Raw genomic sequence first — 18,636 nt, 5'->3', positions numbered from 1 at the left:
CGGAACCAAGGAAGCGATTCACACACGAAAACAATGGCTCTCCTATAACGACGTACATTCCTCGCTTCTCCTCTTCCATTTCAGGTTCTCCGTCTGTCAGAAACCATCGCCAACATCGCCATGAAGTATTCCCGCACCAACGCGCCCCTCTGCATCATCGGCGACTTCAGCTCCATCAAGTGCTGCAGTAGCCGCAATCATCGACTCGGTTCCCTTCTAGCCATCCTGGGCCTCGCCTCCATCGGTCGATCCACCGTGCTGATTCCGCAGGACGAAGAGCTGGCGACGGTGTCTCGCATCTTGGAAGAGCAGCACTGCGAAGTGCTCCTCACCAAGCATTCGCGGCTCGTGCAGCTCGAAGACACGCTCAACATCGGCTTCTGCCGCGATCTCCGCGTCGTTCTCTACACCGACGAAGACCTCATCGAGAAGTCGGACATGGGCGGCAATGCCCGCGCCGAAGAAACGCTCATGCAGGAGTACGACCTGGCTCTCGTGAGTCTGAGCCACGAAATCTACAACTACCAGAACACTGGTTCGTTCTTTCTTCGGGAGGATCTCTGACCGCGTAGAAGTCCATCCCACGCTGGAAGCGCGCGCCGATCTTCGCGACGCGCCGGCGCTGATCGTGTACAACAGCAACAAAGAGCCCATCGCGCTCACCCATCGCAACATCGTCGCCGCGGCGTCCGCGCTGGTCCTCGAGTACTCCATGACGTCTTCACTCGTCCGGGCGCTGAGATCTAGCGAGAAGGACGTCGTGCTCGCCGAGCCCATCTCCATCGCCTCCACCTTCACGCTCCTCGTCGCCACCATGCTCTGCGGCGGGCAGTTCTCCTTCACCAACCGCGTGCTGGAAGTCTGCGGCTCGCTGCAGCCCACGATCCTCTCCGCCAGCAACAACTCCTACTTCCAGATCTTCAACGAGCTGCTCGCCATCCTCAAGGCCACGCCCATCACCTCCTTCCTCCTCGCGCCGCTCCGCCGCCTTCTCGCCAACACCCAGTACTTCAAATTCGTGCGCCAGCGCCGCATCTCCGAGCTCCTCGGCGACAATCTGCGGCTCGCGCTCTCCTTCTACAGCTATCGCCCGCTCAGCCAGGACGGCCATCGCTTGCTGTAGGCAGCGCCCGGCGGGGCCGCTGACGTCTAGGTCCCGCATGCTGGGCGTTCCGGTGAGTATTATCTTTGGAAACACGGAGACCTGCGGGATCTGCACGCACAGCGTGAGGTGGGAAAAGCCCATCTTGATGGGCTACATCGCCAAACCGTTCATTTGCAACGCGCTTCGGAGGTCGGAGGGGAACACACTGCTCATTGCTGGAAGCAATATCGCCGAAAGTAGCAGAATGGTGAGCGAGGATGCATGCAAGTGGTTCGATAGTGGCATCTCCATTCTGATCATGAAGAACTATTTTATCGTTCATAAAATGCCAAGGACGTATGACAGTACGATGCCTGCGTGATTTGGGCCGGGCGTATGAGGTGGGGTGTGCTGTGGTGCTGTGGTGCTGTGGTGCTGTAATGCTGTAATGCTGTGGGGTGTTTGTGAAATACACAACGGACGAACTCTCTTCAACGCGTTTGGGCGATGGATGGCATGGAGAGCATAACACTAGAATGAACACTCTGAAGGAAAACGGAGAGGAGAGGGAAGGCAAGCAACACCTTCGAGAAGGCTAGCAACACCTTCGAGAAGGCAAGCAACAACTTCGAGAAAATTCCTTTTCTCTATTCTCCCAACAAACAAGGTTAAAAAGGTAATCGCATCGATCGCAGAAACTCCAAACAATTCTGGATTCTCCCACGAATAGGATTCAGCTCTGCACAATTATCAACACGGTTTTATAGCTACCTTGACTAAAAGCAGATGGTGCACACGTTGGACGAAACGCTTCAGAAACTGTGTGGTATCCCTGTCGCTGCTTGTGTCGAGGGTTCTTTTTACAAATCACATACACCCTTCCCTTTCTCTTCACATACTTCAGAGGTTAGGTCAAAATGCATCCCAAAGCAAAGACGTACCTGGCAACAATCACATAAGAGCTTGACCGACGATCGAACTTTCATTGATTCCAAAATTATGATTTGCGCCATTGAAGAGTTCCGCGTTTGGGATAGTGCATGAAGTACATCGAATGCTGTGCAAGGAAACAGAAAGGGACTAAAAGTGATCAGTCATACAAGAAATGGCGCATCCTTCTAACAGAAAGCAGACTATTTATAAGTGAACTTTGCTACAACAAGATAATATTATTAGTATTATTATTTATTAACAAACAGGCAAATTCACTTAAGGAGTAGGAGAAGAAGGTCCAATCGTAGTAGGAGTTTCATATCCAGGGCAGTTAGGAGTAGAAGGCAGAGGATAAGGTCCAGTGATATCATTGTTGAAGGAACCAGTCACCTCCCAATTCCAGTTGAAACGGCACTGAGCAGCATCCTTCACATCATTCATATCGTAGTAGTAAGTTCTGGTCATCGTCTGAGACTGGAAAGCGCTGTCATCCACGCAGAACACAGGATACTTCACCAAAACCTCAGCAGCCTCAATGGTCACACCAGTTTCAGGGCAAGCATTGATCAACTCCTCAGCGAAAGTAGCAGCTCCCACCAAGTTGTATCCGTTCATGTTCAGGTTAATGTAACGCAGCTTAGGGAAATGAACATCATCAGTACACATCTCATACAGCAAATCAACAATATCTCTAGTAAGATTCGCGGCATAACCAGGCTTCTGACCATCCATCGCATAATCGTAAGTAGCAATGTAGTTCTTCACAACATGGAGCTCCTCCAAATTCAAATACCAATCTTTTCCGCCATTAGTCTTCAGGTCTTGTAACACTTCCAGGAATCCTTCACGGTACAGAGTTCCGTCACCAATGTACAGAATACGAGGACGAGTGAACTGCGCAAGTTTCAAGTGCAGCAGAGCAAGCTCAGTACTGATCGTACGACCCTTAATAGGATCGTTCATGATGTAGAGATCAATAGGAGCCTCATTCTTAACCTGCTTGCCCAAAGAATCAATCCACAACTGAATATTAATCTTATCCACTCCGGAAAGATCAATCACACGAGTATGAGCCAAAGCCTTCGTAGGATAAGCATCACGAATAGCCAGATACAGACGGGTTACATTGGTCTCAGAAATAATCTCCTGCTTGCAAACATCAGGAGTCACATAGTTGCAGTTATCTCCCAGAATGAAAGGATCGTAGATAGGGAACCAAGGCTCGGGAGTGGGGGTAGGAGTGGGGGTAGGCGTAGCGGTGGGGGTCGGAGTGGGGGTCGGGGTCGGAGTGGGGGTCGGAGTGGGAGTAGTGGTAGGCGTAGGAGTGGGAGTAGGAGTCGGGGTAGTGGTAGGAGTAGGAGTAGGGGTCGGAGTAGGAGTAGGAGTGGGAGGAACAGTGGGAGGCTCAGGAGTAGGAAGAAGCTCGCTCACAATCGGACGAATAGCGAATCCAGCAATACCAGCAATATTCGCATCAGCCTCAGTCTCACGAATCGGCAAACGGAACACGAACGAATCGCAAGCACGAAGTCTAGCCTCAATAGCGAAGAAAGGCCACTCAGCAAACTCAGGCTCACCATCCACAGCATACTGCTTGTACTCCACCACAACACCATACACAGAAGGTCTCCAATAAGCGGTATCGAAATAAGGACCCTCCTCACGATCATTACGGTAGTACTGGAAGAACTCAGGATCCAGACCCAGAGTCACAGCAGTAGGTCCCTTCATCACCAATTCCATCAAACCCCACTTGTTGTAAGTAGAAGGCTTCTCATATCCAGCAATGTGATACTTGTTGACGTCATCAACTTCCTTGCAAACATCTCCCTCATAGTTGGTGTGTCTGTAGAATTGACGATAAGCAATACCATTATCAAACACATAATCAAATCCCCAAGCAATAGGAAGACCCTCGCAAGTATCAGTCACTCCGTGCTCCTTACCAACGCAATCAATCAACTCCTGAGCAGAAAGAGCCACCTCCACAATCTGATCGTACTCCTCGAAGTACAGCTTCTTAATAGCGTACTCAATCGAAGTACTCACAGCGAAAGCCCAAGTCACAGAGCAGTTCTGAGGCTTGCAAATGTACTCTCTCAGAGTCGTCTGGTCAGCCAAACGACGAGTAACCTCGGGAGCATCGAAAGTGTAAACCTCATCACAAGGATCCAGAGAAGGCATCAGATAACGGAGATTCGAATTGTTGTGAACAGGGGTTCTAGCAGGAACAGGAGTCTGAATACCAGAGTAACGCTGCTTGGTCGTCGTAATCTCCTCGAACTCATCAGGATGCCAATCAGCATAGAAAGTGAACTCCATCACATACTTGTCACGAGTGTTCCAGTCATGGATCTTCTCGCAAGAATCCTGGAAGTACTCCAGACGCTTCTTGAACTCAGCAGACGTCTTATCACGAGAAGTGCACTTCATGGAATAGTCCCACTTATCCAGATACTTCAAATAACCATCCTCAGTGCAAGGGAAATCGTCCTTCTCGTTGGTAGGATCAGTGGGGTAAGCAGGCTTGCCAGTAAGAGGCTTGCTCTTATCGAGGTCAGGCTTCGTGTGGCTGTCGGGGACACTAGTCCAGCTCTCAGTCACATAGTCCAACTTCAGGAACACGCTGTTGACGTTGGAAGCATCAAGATCATAGTTCTTGTTAAAAGTCAGATACTTCACATTCACCACAGCAGGAGCTCTGCACTTAATATAATAGTATCCAGGGTTCAGACAATAAGCAGCAGCATAAGTCAGCTTCTCAATCAACACAAGTCCATCAGTCTTTTCAGAAGCATCAGAAAGACGCACCTCACAACGCTCCTCACCTTCCAGTTTCGTAAAAGTCACAGACATAAAACCTTCACCACACTCAGAACCTAAAATCACAAAGAAACAAAAACACTACTCTGAGCAACAACAGCTAAGACCAGCTGAGTAATAAGCACAGCACACAGAAAAGACTTCATAACACTGTGGAAAACTAATTTATGTGGTATAAACTAACAAAGCTCTTAATTAAATATACTGTTATTTGATTGGTTTATTACCATATCTAAACGTTCTCATAAATAGCAAAGGAAATTGGCAGAACCGTTATATTGCTAAGAAGAAATGAATGACTAAATACCTCTGATTTCTATGAGTATATGAAAGAGGTTATTTGGTAGTTTGAAGTTGAGAAGTGTTAGTAATTGATGTTTAATTAGCCCATTCATCTATCATTCTTATCGTATACTAGTTTATTCACAGTTCGAGTAGTAGTACTGTTTCTCGAAGTAGAAGTGTGTCTAAAACAGTAAATATGAATGATGGTGAGAACGATATATACAATAGAGTAATGGTTATAAACTTTTAACCAAAGTTTTCTAATTCCTTTTGTATATAACTGGAATAGACTATTTGAAATAGAATGTAAATAATAGAATAGAACAGAATAGAATAGAACAGAAAAAGGATTGGGAGGGAAGATATCTATTTGACTTGATATTCTTAAAGACTATTCGAAATGATATATATATATATATGGAAAGAGAGATAAAAACACAAAGCATATATTTGAAATACTATTTGAGAAAAACCCGAACTATGATGATAATGGAATTACTATACCTAAGACTTCTATTATTAATCTATAATAATAATTCTAATGGGAATAAGTCAGTAGACAGAGAATGAGTATGAAAAGGTAAAATTGTTTTGAAAGTGAGAGTATAGCGAATTGGAGGATAAATGGACCCTATTTTGTCAGTATGAAATCCATATTGCGATATATGATATATTATGTCTAACTCGATGATTTCTTACTACATTTCTCGAAATGTGAATGGAATAACAAATGTGAGTGGAGGATCTTAGAGTAAATTAATTATTTTAACAATCAAAGAAACAAACAAATTATTGACCTACAGGAGATCTTGAGCAGGCCGTTGACCGCCTGTTACGTCCATACCTTACTGCCTTGGACTATAATACTATTTTGGGACTTCGTATTCTATAATTATTGGTGAATATTTGTGAGTATGCTAAAGATGAAGCTTGGTGAGCCGAATTGCAGTATAATCCATATAATATACTGTGTCAATTATACGATTTTATTCCTTGGAACTACTCTACTATTCTCTCTAGTAGTATTCATCTTTTCTGAAAACTATTGATGGATAAGCTCTCGTTCCTAATGTTTCTTGTTTCATTTATGGAAAAAGCATTATTATATGGTAGTTATCATTATAAATAATTCAAAGTTATTTGAGAGAGGCAAATAATAATCGAGTTTGCTCTGATGTAATGATAGCCATTTTGCATTTATTTAATTCATCATATATTATAAGTAATAATATATGATGATGAACTATACATCGAATCCAGTAACTAGAAGTAAAACTGTTAATGGTACTCTCTCCAATAATAGACTATTTAGGAGATACAATACTACAAAAGAAGGACTTCTATTTGATTGAATTATGCCATTTGTACTTAGGTCCACAAAATATTGAAGGAATGTTGAGTGTAGATATCAAATAATAGATCCTTTATATGTACGAAGAAGATCTTTTTTGGTTGCAGTTGTGGAATGATCGCTATTTTGAATATGAGTGGAGTGGAGTGGAGTAGAATGGAATGAAAAGGACATAAGACTAATAGGTAAAGAAAGACGAATTAAGTGAGTATGAATGTGCCACATTATCGAGATGTGAAATCAGAAAACATGCAGGATCAGTGCGTGAATAAAATCGACATATTACAAGAATGATAAAGAGGGTATAATCAAAGTTTTCAAATGATATCACCTGTTTTTGTTGTAAATGCTGATTATGATGAAGCATTGATCTAACAAAAATTAAAAAAACATTAACCTATTAGACTCTTTACTTTTGTATTGATATTAAACCCTATTTCATAACAGATGAATTCGCTTAATCAATAATAGTTTATCGTAGTGTATCATTTGATGCGAGAACAGTAATACGAATTGTAATGTGTGGATACTTGAATAGATAGATGGTGTATAATTTGAATGGATATATATAGTCTATTATCTGCCTTGCCTTAAATGATAATGAAATCCTATCCTTCATCAATATTCTTATTTTTCATTTTGCATCGTTTAAATAAAGTATACAACACAATTATAGTTATGTTAAATATATAGTGTTTTATGATTTCGTTATAGTATTACAGTTCTTCGAATCTTGTATCTTTATACTCTTCCTCTTTCTAATTCATTACTCTTTGCACTTCACCCATTTCCATTTTCCATTTTAAATGTCCTTTTGAATCAGTGATAATTACTCTTGTTATTGTATCCATATTATCACTTGTCACATATTAATAGTCATAAGCACTTGATAATTCGCTTTTCTCGAATAGACTATTGTTTTTTATCATCAATGTGTATAGTGACAAATAGCGTATCATTTCTTTCTTGAATGCATGTTCGGCTTTACACTATCAAGTTAATTCCTTTCATCTGGCCATTCAATCAATTCAGTTTCATTTGCTGTGATTAGAAAATGTGCCTAGTTTTCTTTCCCTCAAAAGGAAATCCAAGTATGAGTTTGCCATCTTTCGAAAACAAATTTCGGTTTTATAATCCTTGAGATATAGTCTTCGTTTATGATCGATTGCCTTAGCTTATTAACTTTATCAGTAATTAATACACAACATCATTCTAATTAACTAAACTACGATAAATAATGAACTCACTGATTTACTCTTAACTCCCTCAGAATATACCAAAATATACATACATATATATATATTGATAAAAAACAGTAAAATATGCATGAATTATAAGGGTCATGGGAGAATTGATAAATTAGAGTTTTTCCAATAGAGATGTCAGTATCATAGTGAGAACAATAGACTGCATTAATATAACATAATATCTTCAAATTGGAAAAGAACGGTATGAATTACAGGAACAATTGGTACATGCGACAGATCCTTTATTTCTACTAACTAATGCTTTAGTTGTAAGTGATATTTCAAGTATTAGACTTTAAAGTAAAATACTATTTTCTTTTGAGTCTAACACTATCCACCCATAACCTTATCCACTCAACAATTTGTGCCTATAGAACGAAGTTTGTACTCTTCTTTTGGAGATTACTCTCCTTCTAGAAATAGAAATCCACCAATACTTATAGAATACGAAGTCCCAAAATATCATTATACTTTAAGATCCTCCACTCACATTTGTTATTCCATTCACATTTCGAGAAATGTAGTAAGAAATCATCGAGTTAGACATAATATATCATATATCGCAACATGGATTTCATACTGACAAATTAGGGTCCATTCATCCTCCAATTCGCTATACTCTCACTTTCAAAACAATTTTACCTTTTCATACTCATTCTCTGTCTACTGACTTATTCCCATTAGAATTATATTTATATATTTAAATATTGAGTAGTTATGCATTGACGTAAATTGCGCGAAAATGTTAACCTTGGCTTATTTTGCTCACCCCCACTATCTATGGTAAAGAGAGGTCACTCCATTGCTTGCTCCGCGACTCGTAATACTTCCTGAGTTGAGTTTTGGTGTGCACGTAGATGTCCAAGTTCCCTCCGAGTGTCTGTGCAACGATCGATCTGAGAGGACTGCTGATGAGTTTCAACGAGTCCTTGAATTGAATGCCATTGTACTCAATCTGCATCTCCTTGTCCTCGGTGGTTGGAATGACTTCGAGATTCCCGCCAGGCATCGTCGCGATGAGCTTCATGATGAATGTGAAATCGTAGTGCGATCCATTGTGGAAGTACACGGGCAAACGATAGTTCTTCTTGTTGAATGAGAGTTGTAGATTGCACTTGGTACAACAGGTGCCGATAAACTGCCCAGCCTCGTAGAAACGGGTCTCGACGCCATTCGAATACTCCCTGCCACATGTGCATGATGTTTCACCTTGTCGTCCTCGAGTTTCTTGCAACAAAATGGACACACAGACGTAGACTGATAATCTCTCTTGATTTCGGGAGTGTTCTCGAGGGGTAATTCATCGAAGAGGTACTTCTTTACACTCACTTGCAATCGAATCAAGTATTTTATGAAAGGACGAAGGTCGCTCTCTTCCTCCTGTGGTGCGTGGAAGAACTGCAGTTGAGTCTGGATGGCTGGAATGCGTGACACGACCAAGCAAGACAGCATGATGGGTTTGTGCTTGTTCTTGTCATCAATGGATAACTCGAAGTCAGCATACACGACGACAGGTGCTGACATTTCGAATTGAGGACGTGTATCTTCACTCGACAACTCGTATTGATCACGATCATCCATCTGTTCGTTATTTGCCTGCACTTCATAATTTTGGGCAGCTCTATGTGATCCAAGGAAGTCACAGAACTTGCGCTTCACGTTTCTTGCGAGATTAGAATTCTTTGCATCACTCTGACGAAAGATGCGATGTTTGAAATCGCTCAAGTCCTTGGTGTACAAGAAGTGTATGGGTGTAGGCTGAAGGAGATTCTGATCGTCTAGGATGCAGAGGGAGAAAACACCTCCTTTCCCTTCCTCTATTGTACACTTAAGAACAAGTGAAGAGAATGAACTTGTCCTTGGAGTAGTCATCATATCCAGGCAACAGAGTGATTTCGAAGACATTGAGAGAGACTTTCAACAATTTTGCCAATCTCGCGAATTTCTCTTCACTTTGATCGAATACCTTGTTATCACAAATGCCCATTGCTTCCTCCACCTCATGAATGGTGACCCCGAATACCTTATACTTGTCGGGTTGTTTCCACCACTTGTTGTACACGCTTGCATCACCCATCTTACGATTTGCAATTATCTTGTGTCCGCCTTCACTTGCCAGGATGAGACACCGTTGCAAGCATCAGTTGTCATCGATATTGGGATTAGTCACCATGAGTCCAAGGATCAAAGGTGTGTGGTGTTTGTAACCTACAAATGAGCGAAGTGGGAACATCTCGACATGGAAACCGATCCAACTAGAGTATAAATAAAAACCACTTCCTTCCGTCTCTTGTTCCTCCACGACATTTCTGTACCATTTCAGATAATCTTCCAACCACTCGTCGATGCAATTTTAGTGAATGATGCGAAGGTGTCCCAATCGATCACCGCTGAGATTGAAAATCTTGAGTTCCCCGGCATGTGTCCACATGAGGTTGTATGTCATGATAATGATGAAACGCTGGTTGCACTCGCGCATGCCACTGATGATGTACTTCTTCGCTACCTCATTGAACTCACCCGTCTTATCCATCATCAAGTTTATTGGTTCCACTTCCTCTTCGCTCTTTTCATCTGGTAATCGAACCCACAGTCTCTTGTCATCATCGTTCTTGAGACGAAAGTCCTTCGTGGTTCACTTCATATTCATCCATTCCTTGTACATGTTCCTATCTATGGTGTGATAATACGTGATTGTTTATCCAAGTGAGGAATCGATCACATCCGACAAGCGTCATTCCGCGACTTTGCGATCGAATATAGCGAAGAATACGTTTCGTCGTGTTTGACGTCTCTTTTCGACCGTGTTCATGAATTCAGGCAACGGTTGTTTTCGCTTCTAACCGAATTCATGTCCATTCCACTCATATTCGAGATATCGCTCGTTCTATGCCTTGCTTCCCACAATCAGATACTTACGCTCTTTTTTGGCATCACCAACTCGTTTCCGAGGAGTTACAAGTTTTGGTTTCTTTGATACCTTCATTGACCTCGTATTCTCATCCCACACCTTGTTTAACACACACGCTCGTGAATTAGAAAATAGATGGTCTGTGAACTTCCATAAATCATGTAGTACTTGGCTGCCAATCGTTTCCAGGTTTGAGCGCCAATCTTGGCCTTACGTCCAGTCTCAGGGTTGATAGTATATTCTTCGTGATGAGTATCCATTTATATATAGGCATAAAATACATTCAACCCAAAGTGAAAAAAAGTGTGACTAAAAAAATGGTTATTGGAATGTCCGACCTAGAATGGGAATATCGCATGTCTATATTCGTCGTACTCGAATTCAGCGATGTCGTCCGGGTAGGACGATGAGTTGTCCGAATCATCGTCCTGGTCGTCCACGAATATCTTCTTGATATCCGTGTCACTATCGTACGCTTTGGCTTCTTCTTTGCTCATCTTCACCCACTTGCCGCCTCGTGGTCTATAATTGTCACGGAGTAACTCGTAGTATACTGAAAGTCCTATAATCATGAACAATTGCCTGGAGAAAGCATTCTTGATTTGGGAACGTACTTCGTCGTATTCAGTGGTAATGGTGTGTCGTACAAGCGATTCAGTTCCTCTCTGTACTTGAATCCATGCTTTATTAGGTTCCAGAAGCAAACTCCGTTGTTTGAATTTCTCGTCCCGAATTGGGGTTCAATGCGTGATTGTGTGTATTAATTTTTCTATTTATGTATATCTATTTATCTCTTTTAACCCGAGTTCACGCTTTGATTAATTGAAATACTAGAAACCAGAGAACAACACATGGTCTTCCCTGATACGCACTTGGGAGGACGAGAATATCGAACTCGCCGATATCATCATCCATACCAAGTATCCGGCCAATTCCGAGCGACTATTCGGATTCAGTGTTCGCACCCCGCAAGCAAATGTGAACTGTGGTTTGATCCTGCACGACTATGATTGCATCGAGATGACTCTGGATGAAACTCGTCCGCCCATGTTTACCGAGGATGAATGGGAGTATCTATTGCCTCAATTGGAATCCAATGGTCTGCTCGGTGTACCTCTGAATGTGTTTTTTAGGAATGTTTTACTGCCTCCTCATATTATCGGCGTAATGACCAAGAATCGTGCCATCTATTTCTTCTCGAACTACTATGTTCGCGTGGTCTATAAGGTCGTGAATGATAAACCTCCTCCCGAGTTGTCTGATTTGTTCATCGATGATAGCGCATGTCTCAAGGGTGTGTATGTCAAACCCTATGAACGAAATCAACAAAAGTAAATTGAATGAATCAATGTCATACATCTTCAGTAGCAATGGAAACAATTACACGTTCAAGAAGCTCGATAACATGCTCATCAATATGCCCGAAAACGACGGCAAACATGTCCTCATTCGTGAGACAGTGGATGGCGTTCCTCAATATTCATGAACGATACATTCTGGGTGTTTTGTGAAAGTCAATAATGCCATAATGTTTGAATATACACACGCATTTACTCAACCATTCAATAATCAATGCCAATTCCAATTATCTTCTGCTTTATATCTCATAATCGCATCGATTCCATGTTACAATGAGAATGATGCCCTATTCAAACATTGTGATTCCATCGAATCGGTTGTGGATAAGGGATACAAGGTGAATGTTTCAATGGATGGTGTGTGATTGCTCGATATGCCATTCATCGATACACTCAACAATCTTGTGACCCTTTCCCATACCAAACTGATAAATGGAATAGAATGGACAAGTGAGAGTCATATGATCTCTTTATTCACAAATATCCCTTCTCTTGTATGTCTGGTAGGTGTGAAGAGCATCACAATCGTTTTCGAACACTTGGGCCAGGTTGTTGTTTCTTCTTCTGGCTCCTCGTAATGGGTCGATGTGATCTTGCTGCCTCTCTCAATGCATTGGGTTTCCTTACCACTCTTGGATCGAGTGACAGGCGGTGCTGGTTGTGGTTTGCATTTGCTTGCCAGCAGTTCCCAATCATAACACTTCTGTGTGCTATCGCTTTCCACATTCTTCACTTCGTACATCAATGGCATGATGTGATCGTCAATGTCAACAACTTCAACCAAGTCCTGAGACCATTTGATCGTCAATGATCGCTTTTCCAGAATGCGAGGTCTTCGTGCCACTCAAACATAATCACCAACATCGAATTGAGGTGTTGTGTCCTTTACTGTCATGTTGGATGGTTCTGTTTTCTCCATGTACAAGATATCGTTGTTGTTGTTGTTAAGCCAAATGTCATTGGGTGTATATCCGATGTCTCTGTTCTTCCTTCCATTGTGTCTACGAACTGTACCATCGATCAAGTCGAACCATACACCTTTCCATTGATTGATTGAATGGAATGAAGGAACCATGATGTGTTCCTTGATATCTCGAATTACTCGTTCGGCTAGTACTGCCCTATTCGCTGAATCCATGTGATACATGGTGATATCATACTTGTCCAAGATGTTGGTACGAAAGATGGCACTGGTGAACTCGGTACCTCGATCCGAGCAAATATGCTTTGGTGATTCACCATATGTCTGAAGGATATCCTTCATCGCATGAGTGACTTCTGTAGCACTCTGGCTCTTCAGTTTCCGAGTCATCAGGTATTTCGAATATCCATCAATACATACAAGGACATATTTGTATCCACGATTCTTGTAGAATCCTGTACTCTTTTGTCTTCCTAACACTTCCTGTATCGATTTGTGTTGTTTGGAAGAGAAATCGATAAGATCGATGAAGTATATGTTTCGTTTGAACCCAATAATGATCATTCGAGTTGCACCTCTTCATTTTGCTGGTTTCCATAGTTCCTTGATCTCATTCATGCTCCCCACACACCTCGATAAATGAATCACTTTATTCAAGGAATGAATAAGTTGTGTCAGAGAAAGAATCACAAACTGGTTATAGACTCGAAATGCATTTTCCCCACTATACACTATTTCAAATAGAGCATCACTCGCATTCAACATTGTGATGATCGTTTCGATATCATATGTACCTCATGAAATCGATATTACAATTTCATCTGTTCTATCTCCATTAATCACAACTACTTGATCAGATGGTACATTATGGAATGTGAAATCGGTACAGAATGATACAAGTGATATGTAACACTTATCGAATGATAGAGGATTATCCAATTTCATCTCCTTCTTGCTCTATTATGTCCAAATACTTCAATCACACTGAACTGGTTCATCGGTAGAATTGAGGAAGACACTTGATCAAACACATCTTCGATCGTCAATTGGAGTTCGAATTCGCCGTTCAATCGCATGATATTACCATCCATATCGAGGAACAGGAACATCAATCGGTCGAATCGGGTTATCATCGGAATGCAGATGTCTTCCACGGTGCGGAGGTAATTAACCTCGGGATCATCAATGATCATTGTGGTGAGCAGATTGTTGTTCTGGTTGGCAATCTTCAGATCGGAGGAATACACGAAAGACGAGTAGACTTGGATCACTTGTCGATTTCGCGTGATATCAATCACGTTCGATCCATAGAACGAAGTGTGTAGAATGACCGTTCGTCCTTCCAAACTGAAAAATTCTCGAATATCCGGAGCATTGGTGAAGTCAATGGTGTTTGTGGACTGGATATAAATACACATATAACTCGAAGCCTTCGTAGATATCGAGAACATAGTATCGATCATGATGTTGAGGATGGCAATGATTTGACCGATCGTGTAGTATCCAGGAGGAATCGTTAGCTCCTTGTCATTCGAGTTGGTGACCACATTCATAGAATCCACATTGTTGAACATGACAGGGTTTGATCTGACCAAGGCAATCATGGAAGTGATGTAGGGGTTCCGATATTTGTACGGGGTTGATCCATTTGAACGTGCCATTACTAGATAAGCCTTGGATGAACATGGAGTAGTGAATGGCTTACTCTATTTACCATAGTAGTTGGTAACTGGCGTGGTTTTGCGCAAAACTATGATCCCTGTCGACGTGAGGCGTTAGGGGTGACTCGGATTTATGGAAGCGAGGGGCAGAGAGGCGGTTTAGCATGACCGACCAGGCTGACGGGTAAAGTGGCAATTTTGGGGCGAAAAAGGCGGCCAAAAGTTTTCGCGCAATACACAATTACTAAATATATCTTTTTTATATACTATTATCATCATAGTTCGGGTTTTTCTCAAATAGTATTTCAAATATATGCTTTGTGTTTTAATCTCTCTTTCCATATATATATCATCATTGAAACATCATTTCGAATAGTCTTTAAGAATATCAAGTCAAATAGATATCTTCCCTACCCACCCTTTTCCTTTCTTTTCTATTCTATTATTTAAATTCTATTTCAAATAGTCTATTCCAGTTATATACAAAAGGAATTAGAAAACTTTGGTTAAAAGTTTATAACCATTACTCTATTGTATAAATCGTTCTCACCATCATTCATATTTACTGTTTTAGACACACTTCTACTTAAGCACCTTCTACTTCGAGAAATAGCACTACTACTCGAACTGTGAACAAACTAGTATACGATAAGAATGATAGATGAATGGGCTAATTAAACATCAATTACTAACACTTCTCAACTTCAAACTACCAAATAACCTCTTTCATATACTCATAGAAATCAGAGGTATTTAGTCATTCATTTCTTCTTAGCAATATAACGGTTCTGCCAATTTCCTTTGCTATTTATGAGAACGTTTAGATATGGTAATAAACCAATCAAATAACAGTATATTTAATTAAGAGCTTTGTTAGTTTATACCACATAAATTAGTTTTCCACAGTGTTATGAAGTCTTTTCTGTGTGCTGTGCTTATTACTCAGCTGGTCTTAGCTGTTGTTGCTCAGAGTAGTGTTTTTGTTTCTTTGTGATTTTAGGTTCTGAGTGTGGTGAAGGTTTTATGTCTGTGACTTTTACGAAACTGGAAGGTGAGGAGCGTTGTGAGGTGCGTCTTTCTGATGCTTCCTACAAGCCTGATGGTACTGTATTGATTGAGAAGCTGACTTATGCTGCTGCTTATTGTCTGAACCCTGGATACTATTATATTAAGTGCAGAGCTCCTGCTGTGGTGAATGTGAAGTATCTGACTTTTAACAAGAACTATGATCTTGATGCTTCCAACGTCAACAGCGTGTTCCTGAAGTTGGACTATGTGACTGAGAGCTGGACTAGTGTCCCCGACAGCCACACGAAGCCTGACCTCGATAAGAGCAAGCCTCTTACTGGCAAGCCTGCTTACCCCACTGATCCTACCAACGAGAAGGACGATTTCCCTTGCACTGAGGATGGTTATTTGAAGTATCTGGAGAAGTGGGACTATTCCATGAAGTGCACTTCTCGTGATAAGACGTCTGCTGAGTTCAAGAAGCGTCTGGAGTACTTCCAGGATTCTTGCGAGAAGATCCATGACTGGAACACTCGTGACAAGTATGTGATGGAGTTCACTTTCTATGCTGATTGGCATCCTGATGAGTTCGAGGAGATTACGACGACCAAGCAGCGTTACTCTGGTATTCAGACTCCTGTTCCTGCTAGAACCCCTGTTCACAACAATTCGAATCTCCGTTATCTGATGCCTTCTCTGGATCCTTGTGATGAGGTTTACACTTTCGATGCTCCCGAGGTTACTCGTCGTTTGGCTGACCAGACGACTCTGAGAGAGTACATTTGCAAGCCTCAGAACTGCTCTGTGACTTGGGCTTTCGCTGTGAGTACTTCGATTGAGTACGCTATTAAGAAGCTGTACTTCGAGGAGTACGATCAGATTGTGGAGGTGGCTCTTTCTGCTCAGGAGTTGATTGATTGCGTTGGTAAGGAGCACGGAGTGACTGATACTTGCGAGGGTCTTCCTATTGCTTGGGGATTTGATTATGTGTTTGATAATGGTATTGCTTATCGTCAATTCTACAGACACACCAACTATGAGGCTAGTGTGTGCAGAGAGAGCGAAATTGAGGATATTAACAAGTATCACATTGCTGGATATGAGAAGCCTTCTACTTACAACAAGTGGGGTTTGATGGACCTGGTGATGAAGGGACCTACTGCTGTGACTCTGGGTCTGGATCCTGAGTTCTTCCAGTACTACCGTAATGATCGTGAGGAGGGTCCTTATTTCGATACCGCTTATTGGAGACCTTCTGTGTATGGTGTTGTGGTGGAGTACAAGCAGTATGCTGTGGATGGTGAGCCTGAGTTTGCTGAGTGGCCTTTCTTCGCTATTGAGGCTAGACTTCGTGCTTGCGATTCGTTCGTGTTCCGTTTGCCGATTCGTGAGACTGAGGCTGATGCGAATATTGCTGGTATTGCTGGATTCGCTATTCGTCCGATTGTGAGCGAGCTTCTTCCTACTCCTGAGCCTCCCACTGTTCCTCCTACTCCCACTCCTACTCCTACTCCTACTCCTACTCCCACGCCGACTCCTACTCCTACTCCTACTCCTACCCCGACTCCTACTCCCACTCCTACCCCTACGCCTACTCCCACGCCCACTCCTACTCCTACTCCTACCCCGACTCCTACGCCTACTCCTACGCCTACCCCCACTCCTACTCCTACGCCTACTCCTACTCCGACCCCGACTCCTACTCCTACTCCCGAGCCTTGGTTCCCTATCTACGATCCTTTCATTCTGGGAGATAACTGCAACTATGTGACTCCTGATGTTTGCAAGCAGGAGATTATTCCTGAGACCAACGTGACTGGCTTGTACCTGGCTATTCGTGATGCTTATCCTACGAAGGCTTTGGCTCATACTCGTGTGATTGATCTTTCCGGAGTGGATAAGATTAATATTCAGCTGTGGAAGGAGTCTCTGGAAAAGCAGGTTATGAATGTTGCTCCTATTGATTTCTACATCATGCATGATCCTATTAAGGGTCGTACGATCAGTACTGAGCTTGCTCTGCTGCACTTGGAGCTTGCGAAGTTCACTCATCCTCGTATTCTGTTCATTGGTGATGGAACTCTGTACCGTGAGGGATTCCTCAGCGTGCTCCAGTTTATGGACCTTTACAAGGATAAGAAGTGGTTCCTGAACCTGGAGGAGTTCTATGTTGTGAAGAACTACATTGCTACTTACGATTATCTGATGGAGGGTCAGAAGCCTGGTTATGCCGCGAATCTTACTAGAGATATTGTGGCCTATCTCAAGAGCATGTGCTCTGAGAAGACTTATTTCCCTAAGCTGCGTTACATTAACCTGAACATGAACGGATACAACTTGCAGGGAGCTGCTGGATTCGCTGAGGAGTTGAAGGGTGCTTGCTCTCCTTCTGCAACTGGTGTGACCATTGAGGCTCAAGAAACAATGATCAAGTATCCTGTGTTCTGCGTGGATGACAACGCTTTCCAGTCTCAGACGATGACCAGAACTTACTACTACGATATGAATGATGTGAAGGATGCTGCTCAGTGCCGTTTCAACTGGAATTGGGAGGTGAATGGTGCCTTCAACAATGATATCACTGGACCTTATCCTCTGCCTTCTACTCCTGACTGCCCTGGATATGAAACCAATTAAACCAGTCCCTAATACCCTCGAGAATTGGCGTTTCTGAGGAAGTATTAACAATTTTTATTTGTTTGATGGAAAAACAATTATTTAGCTTCTTAGTTGTTATTCTTTGCTTCGGGATCAATGCGGTCCTGCTGTTTGTAGTGGTATGTGGTAGCTGATTAATGATGATGATGAGAATTCGTTGACTCTTTCTATACACAAATATGAAAGACACAGCTCAGAGTTCGTTCCCGATGGTGCTGTGGTAACTTTTCACGTCAATTGCAATTTTAGGCATACAGTGAGATTGAGTCACTGGAACTATCTCTGTTTGAACGAGAAAAAGAGGTTGACACGCCCTTTATCTGTGACAAGTAGATACTCGACCTTAAGAGTGAAATCGCCGAACTTGTTTGCAATTAGGGTCTGCTTGTTTTTAG

The 18,636-nt window shown here is 42.3% G+C and overlaps 3 protein-coding genes; 2 read left to right on the top strand and 1 right to left on the bottom strand.

Moving 5' to 3' along the window:
* Nucleotides 1-712: 712 nt before the first annotated feature.
* Nucleotides 713-1,539, top strand: GSBLH_T00002511001 (uncharacterized protein; the record flags this gene model as incomplete). XM_013040982.1 has 2 exons in its annotated part: nucleotides 713-1,119; nucleotides 1,154-1,539. The coding sequence occupies 2 exons, from the start codon at nucleotides 713-715 to the stop codon at nucleotides 1,464-1,466; spliced, it is 720 nt and encodes a 239-aa protein (XP_012896436.1). The 3' UTR covers nucleotides 1,467-1,539.
* A 213-nt stretch (nucleotides 1,540-1,752) lies between these two features.
* On the bottom strand, nucleotides 1,753-4,996 carry GSBLH_T00002510001 (uncharacterized protein). XM_013040981.1 has 3 exons: nucleotides 4,926-4,996; nucleotides 1,856-4,896; nucleotides 1,753-1,823 (listed from the first exon to the last, which is right to left on the bottom strand). Exons 1-2 carry the CDS (start codon nucleotides 4,984-4,986, stop codon nucleotides 2,294-2,296), a joined length of 2,664 nt encoding a protein of 887 aa, XP_012896435.1. The 5' UTR covers nucleotides 4,987-4,996; the 3' UTR covers nucleotides 1,753-1,823; nucleotides 1,856-2,293.
* Nucleotides 4,997-15,475: 10,479 nt separating this feature from the next.
* On the top strand, nucleotides 15,476-18,275 carry GSBLH_T00002507001 (uncharacterized protein). XM_013040980.1 has 2 exons: nucleotides 15,476-15,546; nucleotides 15,576-18,275. Exons 1-2 carry the CDS (start codon nucleotides 15,486-15,488, stop codon nucleotides 18,218-18,220), a joined length of 2,706 nt encoding a protein of 901 aa, XP_012896434.1. The 5' UTR covers nucleotides 15,476-15,485; the 3' UTR covers nucleotides 18,221-18,275.
* Nucleotides 18,276-18,636: the final 361 nt, after the last annotated feature.

Source organism: Blastocystis hominis, assembly GCF_000151665.1.
Source record: "Blastocystis hominis, Singapore isolate B (sub-type 7) whole genome shotgun sequence assembly, scaffold_2".
NCBI classification, from domain to species: domain Eukaryota; class Bigyra; order Opalinata; family Blastocystidae; genus Blastocystis; species Blastocystis hominis.
Note: the sequence above shows the minus strand (reverse complement) of the source record. Positions and strands in the feature narration are given on the sequence as shown.

Excerpts from the sequence above, each read along its gene's own strand:
- GSBLH_T00002510001 (XM_013040981.1), bottom strand. The coding sequence starts at position 4,986 with ATGAAGTCTTTTCTGTGTGCTGTGCTTATTACTCAGCTGGTCTTAGCT. Across the intron at positions 4,897-4,925 it reads CTTAGCTGTTGTTGCTCAGA|GTTCTGAGTGTGGTGAAGGT; the intron begins GTAGTGTTTTTG and ends TTGTGATTTTAG.
- GSBLH_T00002507001 (XM_013040980.1), top strand. The coding sequence starts at position 15,486 with ATGAAGTCTTTTCTGTGTGCTGTGCTTATTACTCAGCTGGTCTTAGCT. Across the intron at positions 15,547-15,575 it reads CTTAGCTGTTGTTGCTCAGA|GTTCTGAGTGTGGTGAAGGT; the intron begins GTAGTGTTTTTG and ends TTGTGATTTTAG.